The sequence below is a fragment of the Poecilia reticulata genome, chromosome 5 (genome assembly GCF_904066995.2).
Source record: "Poecilia reticulata chromosome 5, P_reticulata-male-v2, whole genome shotgun sequence".
NCBI classification, from domain to species: Eukaryota; Metazoa; Chordata; class Actinopteri; order Cyprinodontiformes; family Poeciliidae; genus Poecilia; species Poecilia reticulata.
In genome coordinates, this window is record NC_088834.1 from 19,327,253 (window position 1) to 19,349,921 (window position 22,669).

A 22,669-nucleotide genomic window follows, 5' to 3' on the forward strand; every position below is an offset into this window, starting at 1 on the left:
AATCAAACAGATAAGATTGGTGTATTGTTATTTTTATCACCTAAACTGTTTGTCTGCACAGGGGCGGTTGCAGAGAGTTTTTATACGGGATGCCAGATGGGGATCCCTAATAACTTTGGGTGGCAAAGCAAAACAAATATCCAGAACAAAAATTAAATAATTTTGTAATCCTGTTTCATTGGTGGGAATAGTAATAGCCATAGGCAGGAACAGCAAAAATATAGAATGGGATAAAAAAAGCTTCAACTCCTTAAAACTTACAGGTCTTTGAGAAATGAATAGTTCATATTAGTTCATATTAGCCACCCTAAAGCAACTTAAGAGTGAACTGGAAAGGTTGTTGTCGCAGTAGCATATTTGGTTTGGTAGCTGTGGATCCATAAGAAAACATCTGTATAGCCGTTAAAACATTAAAATGTACTATGTGGAGAGGAAAAGAATCAATGATTAAAAAACTTTATTTAAACCACTACTGAAGCGATTCAGTTACCAGAAGGAGCTTTTATCATCGAGACCCGGCTTTTATTTTTGTCAGCATTCTAATTTTCATATTATCTAAATATTTATAAAGACATCTAAATATTTATAAAGACATCTAAATATCTAGCTAGCCAGCAAAATATTTATTTAGCAACTTAAATATTTTGTTATTAGTTTGGTGTGCTAACCAACAAGCTACAATGTTAGCTTGTTAGCTATGCTTAGCAAACAAGCTAAATCTAGCTTGTTCAAATTTTGTTAGCAAGCTAGATATTTTTAGCTAGCAAGCTAAATATAGCTAGCAAGCATCACCCCTCCCAAGCTTGGAAAATAATAAATAGTTTGGAAAACAATTATTTTGGAAAATAAATATTTACTTTGACTATATAATCAGTTTTAAAATCAGAAATATTTAATTTGGGGTGAAATATTTGCTTTGGACACTAGATAGCTTCCTTACTAAATATTTATTTTTGTAAGCTACATTTAGTTTGTAAAGTAAATATTTAGCTTGTGAAGTAAATATTTAGTTTGGAACTACGCCATTTCTAAATGTATGAATAGCACGTTGAAAATAAGACTTTGAAAAATGAGCACTCCTTTCTTTCTCTCTTATGACAGGCTAACAAATAGTTTTGTGTGACTTTACAAACAGTACCCCATACTGCTTTGTTGCAATGTGTGGAACTTTACTGACCTTCTTAGTTCTGACCATCATCTCCGGGGCCTTCTACAGTCATTTAGTCATTTTAAGAAATAAAACAAGCAACATCTACTCAGGTTTTGATCCAAGAGAGATATATAGAAACCACCGTCAGTAAAGAGTTAAAAATGTTCTTCCAGTCAGATCAGCTGACTTCCCACGTGACTTTGCGGAAGTAAGAGTATCAACATGAGCACATCCCGACTGGAGGGAACTTGCCAGAATGGGACGCAATTCTCTCTTGCTTTTAGCGGTAGTGCTCGTCAATGTAGAAGTTTGTCTTCAGAGTTCATGCGGAGGAGAGCAAGAGGCCGCCTCCACGGAGGGAGCAGCGGGCTGCGGCTGCGAAAAGCTGAGGAGAACCGCCTCTGGTGCTGTGGACTCGAAGGAGGAGCGAGCATCGAGTGTAAAATACACAGCAGCAGCTAATGAGAAAATCTCTCAGGTTAGAAGGGTTGACACCAAATTAACCCGGTCAAATACAATGTGTCCATATGGGTGGTGGCGGGGGATAACCTGGATTTGTATGTATGAATAAAAATCTGAAAAGTGTGTTGTGTAGTTGTATTCAGCTCATTTTACAAAGATGAAATAAATGCCTTCAAAGGCGCCTCATCAGTAAATAGAATTCACTTTGGTGTAATTCAGTCAAAATACGGCTTTGTTAAATAACAGCATAATGCACAGCAGACGTGATAAAGTTGTTGAGAAATGCAGTTAAAAACTTTTGAAAGCTGATACCACTTGCAAGTCATTTTTGCTTTATCCCTTTGCCAGTAGAATGCTTAATATTTCAGTGTGACTTTTATTGTTGCTTCATAACAAACTAGAAGTTTCAGCTTGTGATGGATTGCAAACTGATGTCGGTCATTTTTGAGACGTTCTTTATAGTCAGTTCTGGATGTTGCAGTTGAAACTGCTGCTTACGTCTGTTGTGTGTGTGCGTGGGGGGGGGGGCTGTGTGTGTGTGTGTAACATTTCTGATAAGTTTACAGTTTGGTTTGAGTGTAGCTGAAGTTTTTCCTCTCCATTCAGTTGGTGTTCATACCTGGAGGAGAGTTTCTCATGGGAACGGATGACCCAGGTATCCCCCAGGATGGCGAGGCGCCACAGAGACCGGTGCACGTCGACTCTTTCTACATGGACGTACTGGAAGTAACTACCCAACAGTTCCAGAGCTTCATCAAAGCCACAGGTTATGTTACTGAGGTATCAAGTAATTCTGTTTTGAGATATTCAAATGTAGTGGGGTTTTTTTTTTTTAGATGCTTCTGTAGTTCTGCAGTATTCTCTGGGTATAAACGTGTTTTTTCTCCTGATTTTAGGCAGAGAAACTTGGAGACTCGTTTGTGTTTGAGGGAATCTTGAGTGAATCTGTCAAAAGCCAAATCACACAAGCAGTGAGTATATTAATGCAGATATGAGTAAGGTCACTCTAAGTTTCTTATGCCGACGGAGGCAACAAAATGAGGGACACTTGGCACATGTGACGTTGAACCTTAGTAAGTGGTGAGAAAAGATTATTCATTCAGAACTGTTATCGTTGAAACACGACCAGCTGAAGACGTTCACACACACACACACTTTATCAAAGTTGGACACAACTTCAGCCTCTTGCTTTTTGGGTCTGTTTGAACATTAAGAGTAAAGGATATATAGATATTACGATGCTCACAACTTCCTGAGACGACTCCTTCCAATTAACAATGTTTGTCCCCTGACAGATTTCTAATGTTTTTGGTTCTTTTCTTTTTTTCTTTTTTTTTTTTTGTCACATGTAAATGTTTCAGAGCATCACGAAAATTTTTGAAGAAAAAGATAACGTGGGAAAAACAATAAGATAAAAGTAACCCTAATTAGCATTATCTTCATTTACAATAGCTTGTAATGAGGTTTTTTTTTTTTAAGTTTGGAAAAAATTTTGGGCTCATCTTTGCAGAATTATTTTAAATGAGCCACACGGTCAGATTTAAGTTCAGGCTTTCATTTTGCTAGTGTTCTTTTATTGAAACATTGTGTTGGTTTTACTCCATGTATAAAAAACACTGCACCCCTTCCACTAGTTTCACTCTGAACGGAATAATTTTTCAGGAGTCTTGGAGATCATTTAGATATTTTTTTGGTAAATGTGAGAAAGACCTTATGTTCAGCAGTAGCTCTCGGCATCAAACTATTTTATAGATGCCATTTTATCTCAGTTTTTTTTTTCAGTGCCGTCTTGGAGTTGTTTTGTTTCACCAGCCAATCCTGGGAAGGTTTATCACTGTTACATATTTTATTAATTTGTGAATAATGGCTTTCACTGTGGTTCATTTGGGGTCTCAAACCATTACAAATGGCTGTGTAATTTTTCACAGACCAATAAATGTCAGTGATTTTTTTTTTCATTTGTTCTTGATTTCCTTCAGGTTTTTCAGTTTGAGATCATTTAGTCTGCATCATGTTGTTGCAGCATCACCCTTTCAATAAACCATGGGAATGAAAAATAAAAAAGTAAGGTGGGGAAGAACTAGAATAACATACTTTAAAGCCAAAAGCTAAATAAAATCTCAAATTTACATCTGTTTGTTCATAAGGACAATGTAAAAAGGTTGCATTAGAAACCAGAAACAGTTTGCACCTTTATGACGGTGAAAAACTGGAACCTCAGCTGAAATGTCCTGTCTTTCAAACATCTTTCATTGTTGTGTAGCTTTGTTCACAGTGTTCTAACTTTGGACTAACTCATCCACAGTTCAATTTCCTGCTGCTCCACATTCAGGTAATAGTTTTTATGACTTTAAGTAGGCAGGGTGACACACTCCATGTTCCTGCTGTGAGAGATATTTCAGAAGGTTCACATGTTAGCTGTAGGAGGCCTGAGTCCAGCGGGGCTCTCAAAGACGAAAGCCAGACAGCCACGTGTTTACTGCTTCGTCCTGTGCAGCCTGATCGTAAGGCTGAGGCGATACCCGGGGCACACGGGCGGCGCACCTCTGGAAACCAGTAGAGACATTTGTACTCTGCAAAGACAGTTCCTGACAAACTTTGGCAGGAATTCATGAGCAGAAAAACAAGTCGAAGAGATAATGGATGAAAGAAGTTTAACCAGTTACGACTGTTGCCATCTCTTTGCTGTCAGGTGGCTGCTGCCCCCTGGTGGCTCCCAGTCAAAGGGGCCAACTGGAATCACCCTGAGGGCCAAGACTCGAACATCACAGACAGGTAGGCAAAACATTACTACGTGCCTGGTAAAATAACATTTCAATGCACAGACCCTCAATCTGAAAACGCATTATCGTAATATTATTATTTTTTATTTAATGGGGTCTGAGTAGCAATCAATGAAAATATACTTGGAAAACACACCTGTTTTCTGCAGACTGGATCATCCAGTTGTACACGTCTCTTGGGCTGACGCCGTCGCCTTCTGCTCTTGGGCCAACAAGAGACTCCCTACTGAGGCTGAGTGGGAGTACGCCTGCAGGGGGGGCTTGCGAGACAGGTGGGACGTGAGTTATGACTGTACAGTAACGCATGCATGAGTGTGCCTGAACTTAACCTGCTGGTGCACTTTATCTCCTCTTAGACTTTACCCATGGGGGAATAAACTGAACCCAAAGGGACAACATTATGCCAACTTGTGGCAAGGGGATTTCCCCGTGCACAATTCCGGAGAGGACGGATACGTCAAAACGTCTCCTGTAAGTGGGACAAGAGGTGAAGGGGAAAGTTTTTTTGTAGTTGTGGGCGTGACAAAGATTTCATATTCCAGATTAGGTAGGAGAAGACTCTGTCTCAGAAATATACTCCAGTTACAAATTTACTCCAACACCTCAAAGTTTTCAGGACGAAGGCAAATTCCTTTACGATGTAAAACAGATTTATATCTTCTCTAGTAGGGGAGAAGACGTATCTTATACCTTAGACCTTCAAAATTCATCATATTAGAACAATTATTGATTAGTTGTCTGGCAAGGGCAAATGTGAGGTAGATAGACATATCAAACAAACATCTACATCAAATTTAGATAAACTTTTTAACTGGTGCTGGACGAATACCCAAAATAACTCTGAATGAGTTTGCTCTGTACTTCAATAATATGATTTGGGCGTTGTTTCAAAATTAGACCACTCATTTCTCAAAAGAAAAAAAAATTGAATCTGCAAACTTATGCTCTGGATTGTTTAAGGAGGAACTTGAAAAAGTTGCATCATTGCAACTTGCAAGTTCTGCATGTGAGATTTATTGTAAGATAACCAAATATGGCAATATGGAGTGGTGAACAATGTTTCTTAAGCCTAGTAACTTGAGCTTGAACACATAAGTTAAAACATGCATGCTTTTAGGAGCACATTTAATTATTTTCTTGAGTAGCATCGATACCAACAAAATAGCAAAATTCTGCAAAGAAGCTGTTGCTATGTACGGAAAATTGTTTCTATAAATAGCCTAGATTTACATTTTAATATATTAGTCTGAGATTTTGACAGGAGGAAACAGGAAATACCTCACCAGCAGAAAACCTATGTGGAAAAAGTTACAAGAAGATACTTTGCCATACTTGTGCCTTGCTTCAGATTAAATTATATTTCTATTTTTTTCAAAAATCGTATATTTTCTGCACACCCATATTTTGCAGGTTATGTCTTTTCCTGCCAACTCGTTCGGTCTACATGATATGGTGGGTAATGTTTGGGAGTGGACCTCAGACTGGTGGACCGTTCATCACACCACAGACCACCAACACAATCCGGTAAAAGCAAAAGTGTGGATTTTCTCTATCTTACTGTCATTGAGTTCAGTTTTGGAAGACATTAGCAACAACAATACCTTGACTTGTCTTTCAGACCGGTCCCCCTTCAGGCAAAGACAAGGTGAAAAAAGGAGGGTCATACATGTGCCACAAGGTAAAGATGGCAAACTGTATGTAATTATTATTGTTCTGTCTTATACTTTCTTAACTTGGACATTATAAATGCTGGCCCTTGCAGATTTATTCTGTTTGTACATTTTTGTCTTTTTTAAAATGTCACAGATCATTATGCAAATTTCATCAGTTTGCTGCATAATTTGGAAAGATTTATTCAATGTCAGCATCTACACCAGGCCTGGTTACTGACTGAGCTGCAAAGTGAAGACTTGGACTTGATACTGTGCAGTCCTGCTTTGCAGCTATTATCTCTTCCTTGTTATTAACAAAGGGGGGGGGAGGATCCAGCTTGGTCTTTCTTCCTGGTGTGTAAGGTTTGATGCTGCTAGCTGCTGTGTAACCTGTTCTCCTGCTTATTCAGACAACCTTTTCATTTTTGAGTTTAAAGTATATTGGTGTATACATTTAATGAAATTATATAAAAATACTAAAAGCTAAAAAGAGAGTATTTGAACATTACTGAAACATAGTGTAGCCCGAAAGCTAACCAGATCTTGTAAAGTTGACCATTTATTTCACAGTGATAAGAGATAAACAGGACAGGTGTAAATTAGATGAGTGGTTATGCAAACGATTGTCCTCATATCTATGATCAGCCTAGCAGGATGTTGCTGCAATTTAAATGAACGTTAACTTAAAATAAATACATGATGAATTATGTATTGTCAAAGTTATGAAATCCATGTTTAGACTCATCAGCACTGGATGCAATGGGACTGTAGTTAGCTGTATAATAAAAATTCACAGCACACATTTCTGCTTGTTTTCTGCATGACACAAGTGTAAGAAAACAGTTTGTGCTCTAGAGTTGTGCAAAAAAAAAAGTTCTGCAGAAGAAAAACAAAGCAGCAAGCCTAATTTAAAATCATCCCCACTGCAGTTTTAGGATTATAGTCTGACTGAGAGTAATCTTCTTTCCTCTCTCTCCGTCAGTCTTACTGCTACAGATACCGATGTGCGGCTCGGAGCCAGAACACCCCTGACAGCTCAGCCTCCAACCTGGGGTTTCGCTGTGTTTCTCAGGAGAAACAATAACCTGAGCTGCTTGTTTAATGAAGACTTCCCTGTTATCTGTAACCCAAGTGTTTACTAGGATTTGAACTGGATAGCACAGTTTTGTGTTTTATTTGTTGGGGGTTTTTTTTTCTGCCATATTATTCTGACTTTAGAGTCAAAAATGAAAATGTAGGAAATGTCTGGTTATTGTAAATATCCTATTTCACTCTGAGAGTGTTTTTCACTTTTTATAATAAAATATAAAAAGATTAGATTTGTAGTCTTTGTTATATCAGCTTCTTTTTATTATTGTAGCTGTCATTTTTTTTAAGTTTAGGACCATTTACAACAAAGACTACAACTTTGGTTTTGTTATGCTGCAATATGGTTGCTGTAAAATTATTACAAGAACTTATTTTTTGTCTCTTTCTAAGGTTTGCAAAGAGGTCATGATAAAAAATTCTCATCAGAAAAATGACATTTTGTCTTGATTTTGGGTTTTGTAAGATTGTCCTTTTTTATGCATTACAAATATAAACCTCTAGGGGGCAGTAGCTCTACATATGTATCTACTGTTCCACCCACAAACTCAAGCTGTCCAAATCTTCTGGGCTGAGTAGCTAATTGTTAGAGCATTTTTAACATGCGGGTGCTTGATATTAAATTGAAATCAATGTTTATTATTATTACTTTAGCAAATCAGTTTAAATAAAACTTATGTACATTACACACAGTGATATGTGTGTATATTATTTATTTCTGGGGGGGGGGGTTCTGATGACTATTGCTTACAGCTAATGCAAACAAAAAAGAAATCAGTTGCCCAGATAGTTAGACTACTATATAAAACATGACTTTCTAAATTGAGACTCAGTCCAACATCAGAGCTTCATTGAATTAAGACATTTTGGAGAACTTCATCCTGAGAAGCTATTCTGAAATTTTATTTTTCAGCAGACCGTGGGGCATCCAAAAGTACCAATGCCTGACCAAAGTTATTAATAAAGTGGAGGACAGGGGAAAAAAACTCCTTGGTCAAGAAGAAGCTGAGAGACGCCAAAATAAAGCTGGCACTATAAACGAAGTGTTTGGTGCATATATGTTTGGTGGACGGGTTTCTGTGGGTAACATTTCATTTCTGTTTATCATGTGGAGAGGAAACCCTCCATCAGAACCAGGCTCAGTGTGAAAGGCCATCTGTCTCAACCAACTGAGTCTTTCTATGTTAACATTTTTAGTTGTCTTATGTAAGACCTTTATTTTTGATTTTTATTAGTTGGAAGCTGTCAAAATTAACAGAAATAAAAGTTTTAAATATACCACTGCAATAAATAAATGTAATTAATGAGTTTTGCTTATTGAATTTAACCTCTAAGACGAGTGGTTTATCATTTTAATTTATTCAGACAAACATTAGCTTCAAGCGCTTAATAATTGGTGAACAGTCGATCGGCTTTCTGAAAATACATGTCATTGTGGCAAATATTCATTAAGGTAATATCTCACACCTTTAATTATAATTAAGCTGTAAAGCAGTGCTAAATACTGGATTAAGATATTTCTTGACATAAATGATTTAAAGTCTTTGGATCAAATTAGACTTTTAGCCAAAATCTTCATATCAAAAAATGAGACAACAGCAGTGGATCTAAGGGTAGCTTTGAGTGGCCAGGGCACCTATGACTCATATTTTTGGCGTTAGGACCCACTCATGCAGAATGGTTCTGTTAAGGATTCGAACACAGGACCTTCTTGCTTCGTCCACTGCCGGCCACGTTGTGAGAAAGGCAACAGGGCAGCCCCTCCGATAGGTTTTTCCATCCTCTTGTTTTCTTTTTTCCATACTTATCCACTTTCGATGATACCACAGGAACCCTGACCCTGTCTGTGTAGCTGATCTATGTGCCGAACTAATATAGTTTGAGCTTTGACTATTAAAATGGATCAGTGTAGCAAGTAAAGTAGCTTCCTTCAGAGCAATACAGAATCCGTCATAAAACCAATAGCTATATTACAATGGGGAAACTTGGTGTTAAACCTTAAGATCGGGTTGGGACAGAAAACTGGCGAAGAACTCCCAAACATCTGCAAAAGAACAAAATCTTTATTTGTCAGTAAGTTTACATATTACATGTGGGGATGATAGACTAAGCAATTAGTAAACAAAAACTCTAGTCTAAAGCATAAGTAAATGGAGAAAAATGTCAAAAAAAAATTCTAGTGCACCTTATTGAGAAAATTCCAAAAGAAACATTTATTTCTAGAATTATTAGTGTTACACGTTTAGCAAACTAAAGTCCTACTTTGTCACAGCGAAAATCAAAAGGTTCAAATTCATAGTTGATACAACATTACTGCACAACCGCTAACATCCATTAGACAGTTTACCGAGTCTAAACCCTGCAGTCAGCTTTTAATTGAAGTTCTCATAAAACCTCTTTATCTATCAGTGCACAACAGATTAACTGTTTTACAAAACAAAAAAATAACAACTTATTCCTACAAATAGCTCAACCCCCTGCTGCTGTATGATCAACTCAAAAACAATGTGAGTTCAAAATGCACCACAGAAACAGAGCAGAGCAACTATGACAACCTGGAGGCTAAATACAGCTGCCGTCTTGGAGAGTAAAGAACAAACAGTGATATAGATAAAACAAAGGCGATACGCTGTACTAATATAAATCCTTCACTCGATCACTCTGCCTCTTAATAGCAAAGCCAAAAATACAAAAAACACTTGCAACCTTATTTTACTTTTGCACCAAAATGGCAAAAGAGTGTCTTATTGTGCTGCTAGAGAGGCGCTAAGCCTCATTAAGAATACCCTCACCACATATAATAACTGCGTGTGGTGTCGACTGGGGACGGTTTCCCCTCTGTGCTGTCTTTGTCCTTCTCTCCATCAGCCTCCCACAGGTTAATAAGCGGAGGGTAGAGCTCGTTAAGAGGGATGGAAGAGGTCTTCAGCATGTACTTCTTCAGCGAGTGGTGGTAGTTTTTCCTCTTCCACCTGCGGGCCACGTAGACACCCACAGTGGCAAGGCTGAGGAAGGCCAGGGCCGTCGACATGACCGCCAGCACAGCCACGCTCGGGTGCTGGTCCGACAGGTCCAGTGCGAAGGTGGTGCCCTGTGTTGTGACATTGACGCAGGACTTGTGTGTCTGCAAGTGGATGTTGGAAACCGTGAGGCATACTTCATACTCCGTGGCAGGCTGAAGGTGTGTGAGGTTGTACTCGTGGACGTCTACGGGCACGCGGGCCGTGTACGTGATGTGGGGGTTGTCGATTTTCATGGTGGCAGAGGCCCATTTCAGGTTGGAGGACAGGACGTTTGAGTTGACTTTCCAGGAGACCAGAATGGAATGGGACTCCGTCTGCTTGACGTAGATCTTCATCACCTGAGTGCTGTCGAGCAGGGTCCCGTTTACACGGACTGTGGAGACCCACGTGTCGGCACCTTCTGGGTTCTGTGCCACGCAGGTGTACCGGCCAGAGTCTTCCACTTGCACGTGAGACAGCCGGAGAGTCCCCTCGCTGCTTAGGTGGTACCGCTCTGACATGGTGTCGGTTGTGATTTTGGCTCCAAGAGGGGTCACCCAGTAAATTTCAGGTTCTGGTTCAGCCATTGCCCGACAGTCTAGGCTGACGCTCATTCCTAGCTCGAGGTTCAGGTGGCTGGGGAAAGTGTCATGGGAAATGAGGGGAAGACACTGCTCTGTGGAGTCCAGCAGCCTCATCTCTCGGACTCGTTGGCCTCTGAGTTCTGTTGGGGTGGTGCAGAGCATGGCCAGAGGCTCCATAAACCGCACTGTGGATCTGTTCGAACTCATCCACTGAATCACACAGTCGCAGCGCAGTGGATTGCTGTGAATGCTGACCTCCCGTAGGTTTGGCAGCACCTCCACAATGTGCTGATAAAGGGCAGTCAGGGCATTATTGTTGAGCATCAGACTCTCCAAAGAGGGCATGTCCCTAAATGCTAATCTGTGGATATAAGAAAGCTTTGGGTTGTTGGTAGCCTCTAGTTTCGTCAGTTCTGGCAGGTTGTCCAAAGCGTAGCGATCAATGGACACTAACTCCATCATGTTGTTGATGCCCAGCTCCTTAAGGCTTAGCATGTTTCTGAAGTCGCCTTCCTGAATTTTTTTAACCGGATTTTTGTTCAAATCCAGGAATTTCAAGTTGGGAACTTTTTGCAGGGCCAATTGGGGGATTCTGACCAGTTTGTTGTCATAGAATGATATGCTCTCCAAATTGTCCAAGCCCACAAATGCATTTGGTGGAACATCAGTGAGGTCCATCCCAGCCAGAACCAGACTTCTCAACCTTCCCAGTGGCGTAAAGTTCATATCCAGAAGGCCAATAACTGGGTTTTCCCCAATCATGAGGATCTCAAGGTTAGGAGTTTCCTCAAACCAGCGGCTGTCTATCACATGGAGCCTGTTTGAGTTGAGGTGGAGCCGCAACAGACTGCGTAGGCCTGAAAATGCGTAGGGGGAGATGGAGCTTATCTGGTTGTGGTTAATGTAGAGTTCCTGGAGACTGGAGAGGTTTCCCAAGCAGTGATCTGGCAACTCTTTGATCTGGTTCTCCTCCAGATGCAGAGTAGTCAGATGATTCATGTTTCTCAGACCCACAGCTTCGACATTGGTAAAGTTGTTCTGGGACAGATCCAGCTCCGTCAGGTTCACCAGGACCTGTAGCTCTCCAATGGTGCGAGAGATGACGTTGCTTTGCAGCAGCAACACCTGCGTGTCTGCTGACAGGTTTGTGGGGATGTGTGTCAGTCTCAAGTCATTGCAGTCCACTGTCGTTGCCTCCTTGTATGTTGACTGGGGGGTAAACCAGGGGCGGATCTCGCACACACACAAACGTGGGCATTCTTTGCTGCGCACTGGTGACAGACAGGCAAGAAGAAATCCCATGCACAGCAAGACCGGAGGTGGCCAAAGCTGAGAGCCGATTGCCATGTTGGCTACTCTCTCTAAGAGGGCTTAGTAGAGAAGCAGTGTTTGCAAGAAGGGTATGAAGGAACGCCTCACAAACATCAGTGTACTTTGCTGCTGTTATAGTTGCTGTAGGTTCAGTACGGTGATTCCTGAGCCAGATGGACGAGTTGGTAAAGAAAGGTCACTCCTAACCTAAAAAAGAAAAAAAAAAGAAAGCAAAAATAATTAAGTGACGGCAATAAAACAGAGATTAAATAAAGTAAAAATCTAAGAAAGCATGAGTTGAATATTCATTATGTCTTACCACAGCTTTGGTTTTACCATCTTCTATTTACCAAACATAATGAGGCAGCATGTATCTAGCATTGGTTTGTTTGACAGTATCCAAGATAATCTGTTTAATTTTAGCTTCCTTGATGAGTTTGTCTCCTTGGAGATTCAGAACAAGTTTTTTTTCTCTCTCTCTCTCGTTTGATTTGATTGTATTCATACCAGCTTAGTATCGGTTATCTGCTTGAACAAGTGTGTGTGCGCGCATGTGTGTGTGGGGAGGGGGGGGGGGGACACAGCCTGCAGCCCTGGCTGTGACCCCATTATGCAACAAGCTTAAAAAGCAGGGGGTTTGGGGACTTTTAATCAACCACAGCCACATAGATGTGGTTGTGGTTGATTAGGAGAAAGGCAGAGATTTTTGAAAGAAACTCAGAGATTTATTAAATGAATATCTCTTTACCAGTTTATGACATCACCTATAGCCCTTTGGGTACATGTTCAGGTTCTAAAATAAGGAGAAGTGAAAATGATGCAACATTGCAGCCATTATTCTTCAGAGATGTTTTTCTAATCCTACATTTTTGTGTTCATTTGTCAGTACTACGCTACCTAGATCTGTCAAGGGGGTAGGATAGGGTACCTTCAGCTGAAGAAATGTTCACTTAAAGGACACAAAACATTGTAGTTTAACTTTACCTATCTGTGGATCTTATTTCCACAACTAATTCTTCATTTAGTACGTTGCAAAAGTATATATACCCCTTAAAGTTTCTCACATTTTTTCATGCTGCAACCAAAATCTTACGACCCACACAAGGCTACCATTGCATAATAAAGTGGAAGAAAAAGAAAAAAAGATCTTAAAAATAAGCACATATGAAAAAGTTTTAGGCATTTATACTCAATCCCCTTTAGTCTGACGCCTTCAAGTAAAAAATTCAGTCCAGTGCAATGAATGGCCTTAGGATTTAATCTAAATTGTAAATTTGATCAATGCATGTGTAATTTTATACTAGTATAAATCTAGGTGTTCTGCAGGGGTATCAGAAAGCCAAGGAGTTGCAGAGAACTTTCTAATGCTGCATAAAACAGCATCACAACCTTTAAAAATCTCTCTTTGACGAAACTATAATCTCAACCTGACTGTCACGCTATGGCGGCTGTACCAAGGTGTACTCAGGTCCAGTGTTTGAGAGCTGCTGTGCTGCAGCTTTAAATGCGGCCCTTCTCTAACTCTCCTGAATCAAATAAATGCACGTCAGGAGGCCTTTGCAGAGCTGAATGACATACTGATGAGGGAATTCAGCAACTTGATGCAGCTGTGTTGTGGCACCCCTGTGCTATGGAGATGCTTTTCTTCAGCAGCGGATGAGGAAGTAAAACTCTGTTGCAAGACTTGAGTTTTGATGCTTTTAGATGTTCTGCATCCAGGCTGACTGAAACTGACCTTTTCCAAAAGAAAAAATTTTCAAAGGTTCCACTGTAGGTGTGCATGGTTAGAACAGATGCAACTCCCAAAAAATATGCAACTGTAACTATCCAAAAACCTTCCTTTGATGTATATTCTTTTAAGATTCCCTTTTTCTCCCACTTGACAAGCATCAGCTGCTCTGTGTTGGAATATCACATAAAATCCCTAAGAACACAGTGAAGTTTTGGGTTGTAATGTGACAAAAAAGGGGGTGTGAATACTTTGGTAAGGCACGATGGAGGGTTATGTGGGGATGTAGGGGATGTAGGGTCTTCACAATGCACCACCCCTCCAAAATGTAATAGATCTCCCCCAGAGATCTCCCGAAAACACAGAAAACTTTCAAGAGTAACAAATCTTTTCCACAAAATGTTGTGGAATAACAGACGCTTGGCTCAGCTTGTAGCACCTTGGGATGGAGTGGGTGAAGAAGACTAAAAATAATTTGGTGACTGCTGCTCTACAGAGAAACAGGACTGAGTGCAGCAAGTCATCATCTCTTTCTGCCAGAAAAGCAGTCAGTTATGGAGAGGTCAACGAGATTCTGACATCTCCATTTGTCAAGAAACAAGATACTAACATCCATTAAAAACATGACAACAAGGAGGGTCTGGGTGCAGCACACGTCCTAAACCTCAGATAGCAGCTTTTTTTTTCTTTTTTTTTTTACAAAATGGTAAGTCAAAATCGCTGCTGAGCAATCTGACACCAAAGTTATGGCTGGATCTGGCTGGGCCACATTACTGAGGGTGTTGGTTCTTAAAAGCACAGAAAACAGCTGAAGTCCTGCGATCATGACTGAAGACATGATTGTCTTCAGTTAACTCAGACGCTCACCTACTGGCCATCTGTCAGTTTCTACCAGCCATTCGATGTTTCATTACCGCTTTGACACCTGGTGGTTTAAAGTAATTTTCTATGATCTAATCATAGTCTACCATAGAGAAATTTAATTATGCCACCTGAATGACTATTATCCAGCAGCAGTGGGTTATTTTGCTTGAAACCAGAGTCATATTTTAACACGCCTAAAGGCGGATTCAGAAGCAAAAACACATGCAAACAGTTTCAAAAAAATAATATACAATTAGATTAAATCATAAGAGTGCTTCAATGACTATGCATCTCCATCATTTCTGAAAAATACGTAACTACAAAGAAAAATTAACTAATAAATAAGTAGATGGGTATACAACAGTGCAGAATAAGGCAACAAATTAGCTTTATCATAAACATAAACAGCAGGTTGTTTGTTCCTCCAATGCTATGATCAACTACAAAGCTATTTTTTGAGCTCCTGTTGTAACCTCCTTTTATTTCAAGCTTCGTTTCTGACCACTGAGCTTCAGTGTCTTGAAGAGCCAAAATGTTTGCATGTGGAAACATTTATTTTATCACAAATATTTAACAGAGCAAAAAATAATACACCGAGTGCACATTCTTCTTGCACATTTGCAGAAGAATGTGCAAAATATATATATATAAATCTGAGCACATTTAATTTCAAACATTGATGATGGACCATGCTTCTATTCCAAACAGGCTCAGGAGAATGTTGATTATAGCTTCCTGTCAAAAGCTCCTACTGATATTCTGATGAAGAAAACACAGATTGTTTTCCTCATCCATGTGCTCTGGAGTGATTTATTGGCTGCTCTTCACAAACGGTTCTCCTGCACGTTTGAATGAACAGATGTCCAAAAGCAGCCCGAGAGTTACACAAAGGAACAACACTTGCTCTACAGAAAAATGTTGCCATGGTAAAACAACCAGCACAAATATTCGGGTCTTATTTTAGCTGCGCTGCCATTTTTCTGAGTGAGAGTGATGCCTGCTGTCGGCGGCTGGACTCTGCAGAGACCCAGTCACAAACAAACTGAGCTAATTCCCTCAGTAGGACTTAATGGCACCTTCGGCTCCTCTTTCATTTCTCTGTCGGGTTTTTGATTAAGAATTATTTCTTCCGACGTACCACCCACCTCTGTTTTAATTGCCCATCATCCAGTTTTCCAGATGATCCAGCCATGTGTTATTTATCTTAATTACCCATAAATATAGCGCTTTCATACGCAATTTTTTCCCGTTCAGATGACTTTATCTCGTCCTCCCTTTCTGCATGTGTTGCGCTGCTCAGATATTAAATCCGAAGAGGCAGGCAGATTAATCCCCGCTTTCAATCGGAAGCAATAAAACTCAGACACCTGGCAGCAGGTTCTTTTGGCAGGCTGGTAGAACTGTGGGGGTCTGCATCTGCTCCCAGGGATCCCTCACTGCGCTATGTTTTGACCTTATTGACTGCAGGAAGGTTTGCTTAGCACATATGGTTGTTTTCACTGAGGGGCTGTTTGATAATCACTGCAGTGCACAAATTCTCTCTCAGATGCCCTCCTGTGCACACTTAGACACCACAGACAGCTCCGCTGAGAGTGGCTCCCTGCCTCTACATTACCTTTGGCTTACAAAATTACAAAAGACTCCCTACATCTTTACAACATCAGTGAACATGGACGGTACATTTATAAACTCGAAGGAAGGTTACTGAGTACACTAGCAGGAATAGTACCGGAGTCACACCAGATATGTTCCGGCACAGGAGTCAGGGAAATCTGCATCATCTTTCATCCCGTGCACATTATGTTGGCATCAACACGACACCATTATCTACACTTCTCAAGAAGTACACTGCCTTCTCTGAGTCACTTTGGCATGCGACTGCACACAGAATCCTTAAAAAAAAAAAAAAAAGAAAAGGCAGAAAAATCCTCCAACAGTTCCTGTCGGTATTATCCAATTGACAGTGCGAGCAGGAAGCTCAGCAGCGAGATTTATCTCCTTTTCTCACCAAATCCCTGAGAAGTTTAACTCTACAAATACATTATCCATGGTAGAGTTTGCATGCATCTGTCTACAGCTACTTCTACACAGTGTCAAGCAGAAGTAATGCATTTTTCTATTCTGCCACAAACTTCTACTTATGCCATAAAAATCCAAAAATAATTTATGTGCATTTGTGTTCAAACGTTCGGAATCAAAAGTTCAGTGCTGCAAGAACAGTTTCAAGTATTCATGAGCAGGTCTACATTTTTCTATTCTTAAAAAAAATAGTTAATGTTTAGTCTATCTGAATGGAAATTGTCTGTGGTAATCAATTTTCAATTCTGGCCACAGATTCTGATTTAGGTTTAGGTCTGGACTTTGACTGGGCCATTCTAACCAATGAATATGCATCGATAAATCACGCCACTGAGCTCCATCCATTTTACGTCAAATTTGATCAGGTTTTCTTTTACTAGTGAAAAAAAAACACCCTCCCATCATGACAGTGTGTTCGGTGTTATGAGCAGTTTTAGCTTCATGCTGAGTGTTTTGGCCTTTAGTCTCATATGAACAGATAAACCTTCTTTTACATGTTTTCTTTTGTTTCTTTGTTTTGTGAAAACACAAACTTTTTAAGAGTTTCTTCTTACTTGCCGTTTCATAAAAAGTCAGATTTGTGGAGTGCACAACTGAAGGTCCTGTTGACAGATTCCTCCATCATCACCTCCACTGGATGCTTGGCTGGTTCTCAGTAGGGGGAATGGTTGTATGGAAATCCAAAAGTTGGGGGAATAAATTCCAGTTTCCCCTTGCACCATATTAGCGTAACCCTGAGCAGGACACTGTACCCCATCTTGCCCACTGATCTTTGCATTAGTGTATAAACGTGTGTGCTGCGATGGCTGAATTACTTTGATAAAGTCAAAGTAACGACTTAAGAGGTTGGTATGACAAGAAAAGCAGTTCCGTTTGTTTACCATTAATGCTAACTTTCCCCAGCCTGTCAGTTCAGGTTTTGGTAGGTTTGGAGATGTGCTACATTTATTTAGATAAGATTTTATAGCCTTACTTTAAAACTTCTCCACAACATTTTATCTGACCTGTTTGACGTGTCTCTTTGTCTTTGTGATGCCGGTCGATCACAAATGTTCTCAAGTAAACCGCTGAGAGCCACCTGTTCACTAACTAGATAAATTATGACTTTTACAAATTGCACTCAGTTTCATTTAGGGGCCTCAGAGTAGAGTAGCGAACTACAAATGAGCTCCATAGCTTTCACATTTATATTTGTAAAAATGTATTTAAAAAAACATGCGATACTTTCCTTCCAGCTAAAAATTTTTTTTATAAAAATCACAGTTTGTCTTTGCAATATGACAAATTATGTCCAAAGGATGTGAATAATTTTCCGAGGTTCTTTGCAGGTAATATTTGTGCTCAGTTCAGGCCTGCTGCCATGCTGTTGCAACGAGGCTCATAACAAGGACAGCAGAATACGATTGCGGGAGACGCTAATGAGGCCCGTCTGCTTCATAACATGCTGCATCTGATAAACACAGTTATCAGGCAACGGGGCGACTCAGAGGTCTGCTTAACAATACAGAGAGCAGGAACAATCAGAGAGACTGGAGAAGCTCTGGACCTGCTGTCAGACCCAGAAGCACTTCTGTTCAGATTGAAGGATCAGAGTAGAAAAACCTTCTGTGCGGAGCCCAGACACAACACAGCAACAATCAAACTACACCAACACAGGCAGGGGAGACCTGGGATGACGGCACTTAATATTCCTCACAGGAGGAGCAAGCTTTCTCCCATCTGTTTCTGGGGTTTGTTGTCATACTGGGTGCTAAGTGAAAGTGAATCAGCAGCTCCCAGGCCTGACATTGTCATGGTAACAGCTATGCCACCGGCTTTAATGTTTGGTAACCAAATAAGAAGCTGACATGAGGAGCTCATATGGTGCCATCACTTCTGCAAGAAGGTGACTTGCAGCAGTACTCGCGCAAAACACATCGAGACCCAAACCAGTAAATGTCGCAGGGTCTTTCAGAAGGTGCCGTATTTTTCAGCTGTGGTTACATGACAATAAATTACAGCGAAGAAGTAAAAAAAAAAACAAAAAAACATTCCATGATGTTCCTTGCTGCCCTGCCTGGGCAGTAGCCTGCTTCTGCTCCATTAGTATGCAGGCGTCTCACTTCACATCACAGACGGCTTTGCTGCAGCTGCTGATAGCGGAGGCACAAAGCCGAGGAGGAGGAGACGGACGCGTGTCCACTCTGTCAGAAAAAAAAAGAAGAAGGATGGGAGAGCTCTATTTCAGCCGGAAGGTCGCGAGAACGAAAGTGATTAACTGAAGGAAGAACGACAAAGAAAGTCCTCTAGCTGTATTTGTAGTGAAAGGGAACAAATTATCCCGCAAACTTGAACAAAGCCTCTCAAGACTCCGCTGAGGTTTAAAAGTTGCAGGGCAGCAAATTGTCTCAGGATTTTCTATTTACTGCAAATCCATATGGTCGCCTTATTTCCCCGCGGATCCAAGATGGATCTTGACACAATTTTTCCTTCTCTGGCTTTAATCTTTTTTTTTTCTCTTCACTTTCTTGCCCTCATCCTCTCCACCCACTTTAAAGGTCCCTTTTCAGTCACAATGTCTGTGAATACTCAATATGTTGTCAGAGTTGCACTGATCAATCATGCTACAGTGCCGGTTTCCAGTCTCTGGAGGATCCAGGCAGAGTTAGTATGCATGGAGGTAATCAGCCAGTGTACAATAGATCATCCAAGAGCATGAAAGTCATGCTTTTTCATGACTTTCATGCTTTTACCAAGCATTTTACTTCAGATGTAAAGCTTACCAATAAAGAAACTATCAAGTGATGTGTTTTTTGTTGTCATTAACAAAACCACAGTAACACTAAAAAAAACACGGGTATTAAAATATGGATTTCCATTTCTGGGTTTCACAAAATAAAACATTTTTGAAAAGTACTTTTGCAGAAAAAAAAGAATAAATTTGCTTTGATCACATAACAAGAGGCGTACAGAAGTGACTTTTTTCAGACTTACACATGAGTTGTATTTCAGTTTCAAATCAACACATTTGGGCCACATGACCGTATTTTCTAAATTTACCTATAATTGCACATTATTCGTTGCTGCTATACATAACGCAAATAATTAATTTTGAAGGGGGAATTTGGTGAAATCTATCTTTATTAAATAACTATATACAGTAAAAAAATAAATAAATAAAAATAAACAGAAAAATGTGACAAACTATGTAAAGTTAGCTTGGCTCAGTGTTAGCCTTGACATCAGCTCATAACTGATCATCCATCTTTAAAACTTAATCAAAAACGTGCATTAGTCGTGCCTAAGACGAAACAATGCAATGCAGAAGAATTGCACAAAATCAGGAAACCATGTAAGTGCAATGATATTGCTGCATACTGGACTGATGATTTCTGCTATGCTTAAGCCACATTTTAATAATCCCTATTTGTCTTTTTTTTTTAAATCACATTATTGTCCTCACCACTTCGTGTGAGTTTTATCATCTTAGCTACTATAAAATATGCATCATGTGTGGGCAATGATGGCATTTAAAGCCTATCCAAGAAGCCAAAGATATTAAAGCAAGCAGAACTTGCATGCATGTCACTTAGATTAAAATGTCACATTCAAAACGGGTTATGATATTGCACCTATCGATGGTGTGATGTCAACTGCAATTCCTGCAATGCTTTTCAGCTCTATTTCTCTGGATCAATTTCATAAAGGAAAATCTACAATGGCAAAGCAAGCAGAGCCCAGAAGTATGGAATTGCACAGCGGGAGATACCAACATACCAAGTTGTTTTTAAAGCACACTGAAGAAATCTGTGCAAGTTCTGCTGCTTTGAGTGCCGATGACGTCACGAGAGGATCAAGAATCAAACTGTTAACTCACATTGGGGAAAAAGGTATGGTCAAAATACAAGTAAACACGTTTGATTGGGAAATTCAAGTTAAAACATGCAAACAAAGGGTAAAAATAAAACCCAAGAACAATATAAATGCACGTACTCAGTTGCCTTTTGTGATGTCACCACAGGTATGTGTCTGTATGATTGTTTGTGTAGAGGTAGATTTTGTAAACAATATTTCTTAACAAACAGAAAAAGAAGAATATGCCATATGGTTTCGTAGGTTCTAAAATGTAGCCAGAGTGACTTTGGTAGATTTTACTAAAGAGGTTTGATATTGCTAATCCTCAACTTGTAGAAGTCAATAAAATAATAATAATAATAATAATAATTTTAAAAAACCCAGAAACGTCTCACTTATCGTTACAGAAACACAAACTTCTACATCAGTGATGTCAGCCTCACAACAACAACAAACAAAAAAAATCAATCACATCCAAGCTCTCCCTCTCAGCCGGGGGGAGGTCAGCCTGTTGCAGCCTCTCCTCTCCTCTGCTGTGGGAACCCAGACAGGAGAACATGCTGCAGAGTTTGGCCTATTGCGCACAATGGCTCCGATCCAAAACACACTCAGACACACCAGGTTGTGTCTTTGTTTGGGAATTTTCTCACACTCCTCCCCACGGCCGGAGGAGCTACGTCACAGAACAGTGAGCTCTCAGCCTGGGGGAAGGTGGCAGAACCTTGTGAACTATTGTGAGTCCGGGCCACTGGGTGACATCTGCATCAGCTGTGTCAAAAACAAAACAACAAAAAGCAGGACGCAAAGTCGAACTCTTGATGTGCTGGCCTGACACATCTACTCTTGACTATGTGGGGAAAATAAACAGCCATGGTATTGATGTTGGTAACAGGTGCCTCTCGGGGAATTAGAACCAATCAAAGTCTTCTATAATGAAAAGTGTGAGCCAAAATATACAAACGTCTACATTTCTGTCAAACTTCTGCAGAATAAACAACATTTCTATTAAGTTTCCGCTCCCTCTGTGCCTCAGAATTTGACATCTGCCGACTTCTTTACTAAGAGATAAGCTGCTGCACAGCTGTTCCAGCAGAGCTCTGCACCGGGAACTGATGCTGTGGTTTATCTGCATGGATGGACCTATGCTGGTAATGATAGTGAGCTGTGAGGAAACGCATTCTCACACTCTCATAGTCTATCATTTGTGCTTTTTTTCTTTCTTTCTTTCTTTATGGCAAGCTCCAACATTTTACACCCCAACGTAGCGCACTGATTTGCTCCACGTTTTTCTTTGTTTCCTTCTTCTCATCTCGGCACAATGAGAAATAAGAATCCACTACAGGGCGCAGCATGATTACAAACTGTGTGTTCAAATTTACAAGAACAAGCAGACGCACATGTTGCTGAGAAATTATGCGCAATTATACATGCGTAAAAATGTGTTTTTTTCCCCTTTTTTATATAAATAAATATAGACATTCGCTTTAAAACACAATGACTTATTGTTTGATTTCAGCTTTGCTGATCAGTGCACTTATCCAAACGCATAAATCAAGTGTCTATCTTTAAAAAAAAAAAAAAAAAAAAAAAGCAAGAGGAAATTCACAAACGCAGAAAATGTTCCGAACAAAAACATCTGAGCACATGCACAGAGCGAACAGATGGCACTCACCTGTGAAGCGCCGTATCCTCTGTAAATACGCAGGAATGCTGCAGGCTACTGTATGTGACACCAGTCAGCCTCCACGGCGTACGGAGGATGCGCGAAATGTGCAGTTGCTGCTGGTTCGGAGAGTAAATAGTCGGGATGGTTTAAAACAAAACACACACACAACCCAAAAAATGACAAAAAAAAAACGTTTAAAAAAAACCTGTAAAAGTGGATGCAGCAAAATCCGTCCCACTTCAGGCACGATGTTGCAAACACAACGATGCCCCAGCAGTTTCCAGAAAACGCACAGATGCCCCCCCACCTTCCCCCACCTCCCTTCTCCTCCTCCTCCTCCTCCCTGCACGCCCACCCTGCGCAGGTCAGCTGGACTAAAAACCGCCTGACACTCGCTGCTAAGTCCGAACCTCACCATCTGTTGTGACACCGCTGCCATGGGAACAAACGTCCCACCCTGTGGCGTT

General features: G+C 40.3%; 2 protein-coding genes across 2 annotated transcripts; one reads left to right on the top strand and one right to left on the bottom strand.

Moving 5' to 3' along the window:
• The first annotated feature begins 1,327 nt into the window (after positions 1 to 1,327).
• Positions 1,328 to 7,362, top strand: sumf1 (sulfatase modifying factor 1). The gene is made up of 9 exons (XM_008410100.3): positions 1,328 to 1,628; positions 2,219 to 2,392; positions 2,509 to 2,583; positions 4,305 to 4,387; positions 4,545 to 4,667; positions 4,752 to 4,866; positions 5,806 to 5,919; positions 6,014 to 6,073; positions 7,030 to 7,362. The coding sequence occupies exons 1-9, from the start codon at positions 1,407 to 1,409 to the stop codon at positions 7,129 to 7,131; spliced, it is 1,068 nt and encodes a 355-aa protein (XP_008408322.1). The 5' UTR covers positions 1,328 to 1,406; the 3' UTR covers positions 7,132 to 7,362.
• Positions 7,363 to 9,178: 1,816 nt separating this feature from the next.
• LOC103465352 (leucine-rich repeat neuronal protein 1-like) lies at positions 9,179 to 22,517 on the bottom strand. Its single transcript, XM_008410087.3, has 3 exons — positions 22,408 to 22,517; positions 22,209 to 22,315; positions 9,179 to 12,237 (listed from the first exon to the last, which is right to left on the bottom strand). Exon 3 carries the CDS (start codon positions 12,064 to 12,066, stop codon positions 9,922 to 9,924), a length of 2,145 nt encoding a protein of 714 aa, XP_008408309.1. The 5' UTR covers positions 12,067 to 12,237; positions 22,209 to 22,315; positions 22,408 to 22,517; the 3' UTR covers positions 9,179 to 9,921.
• Positions 22,518 to 22,669: the final 152 nt, after the last annotated feature.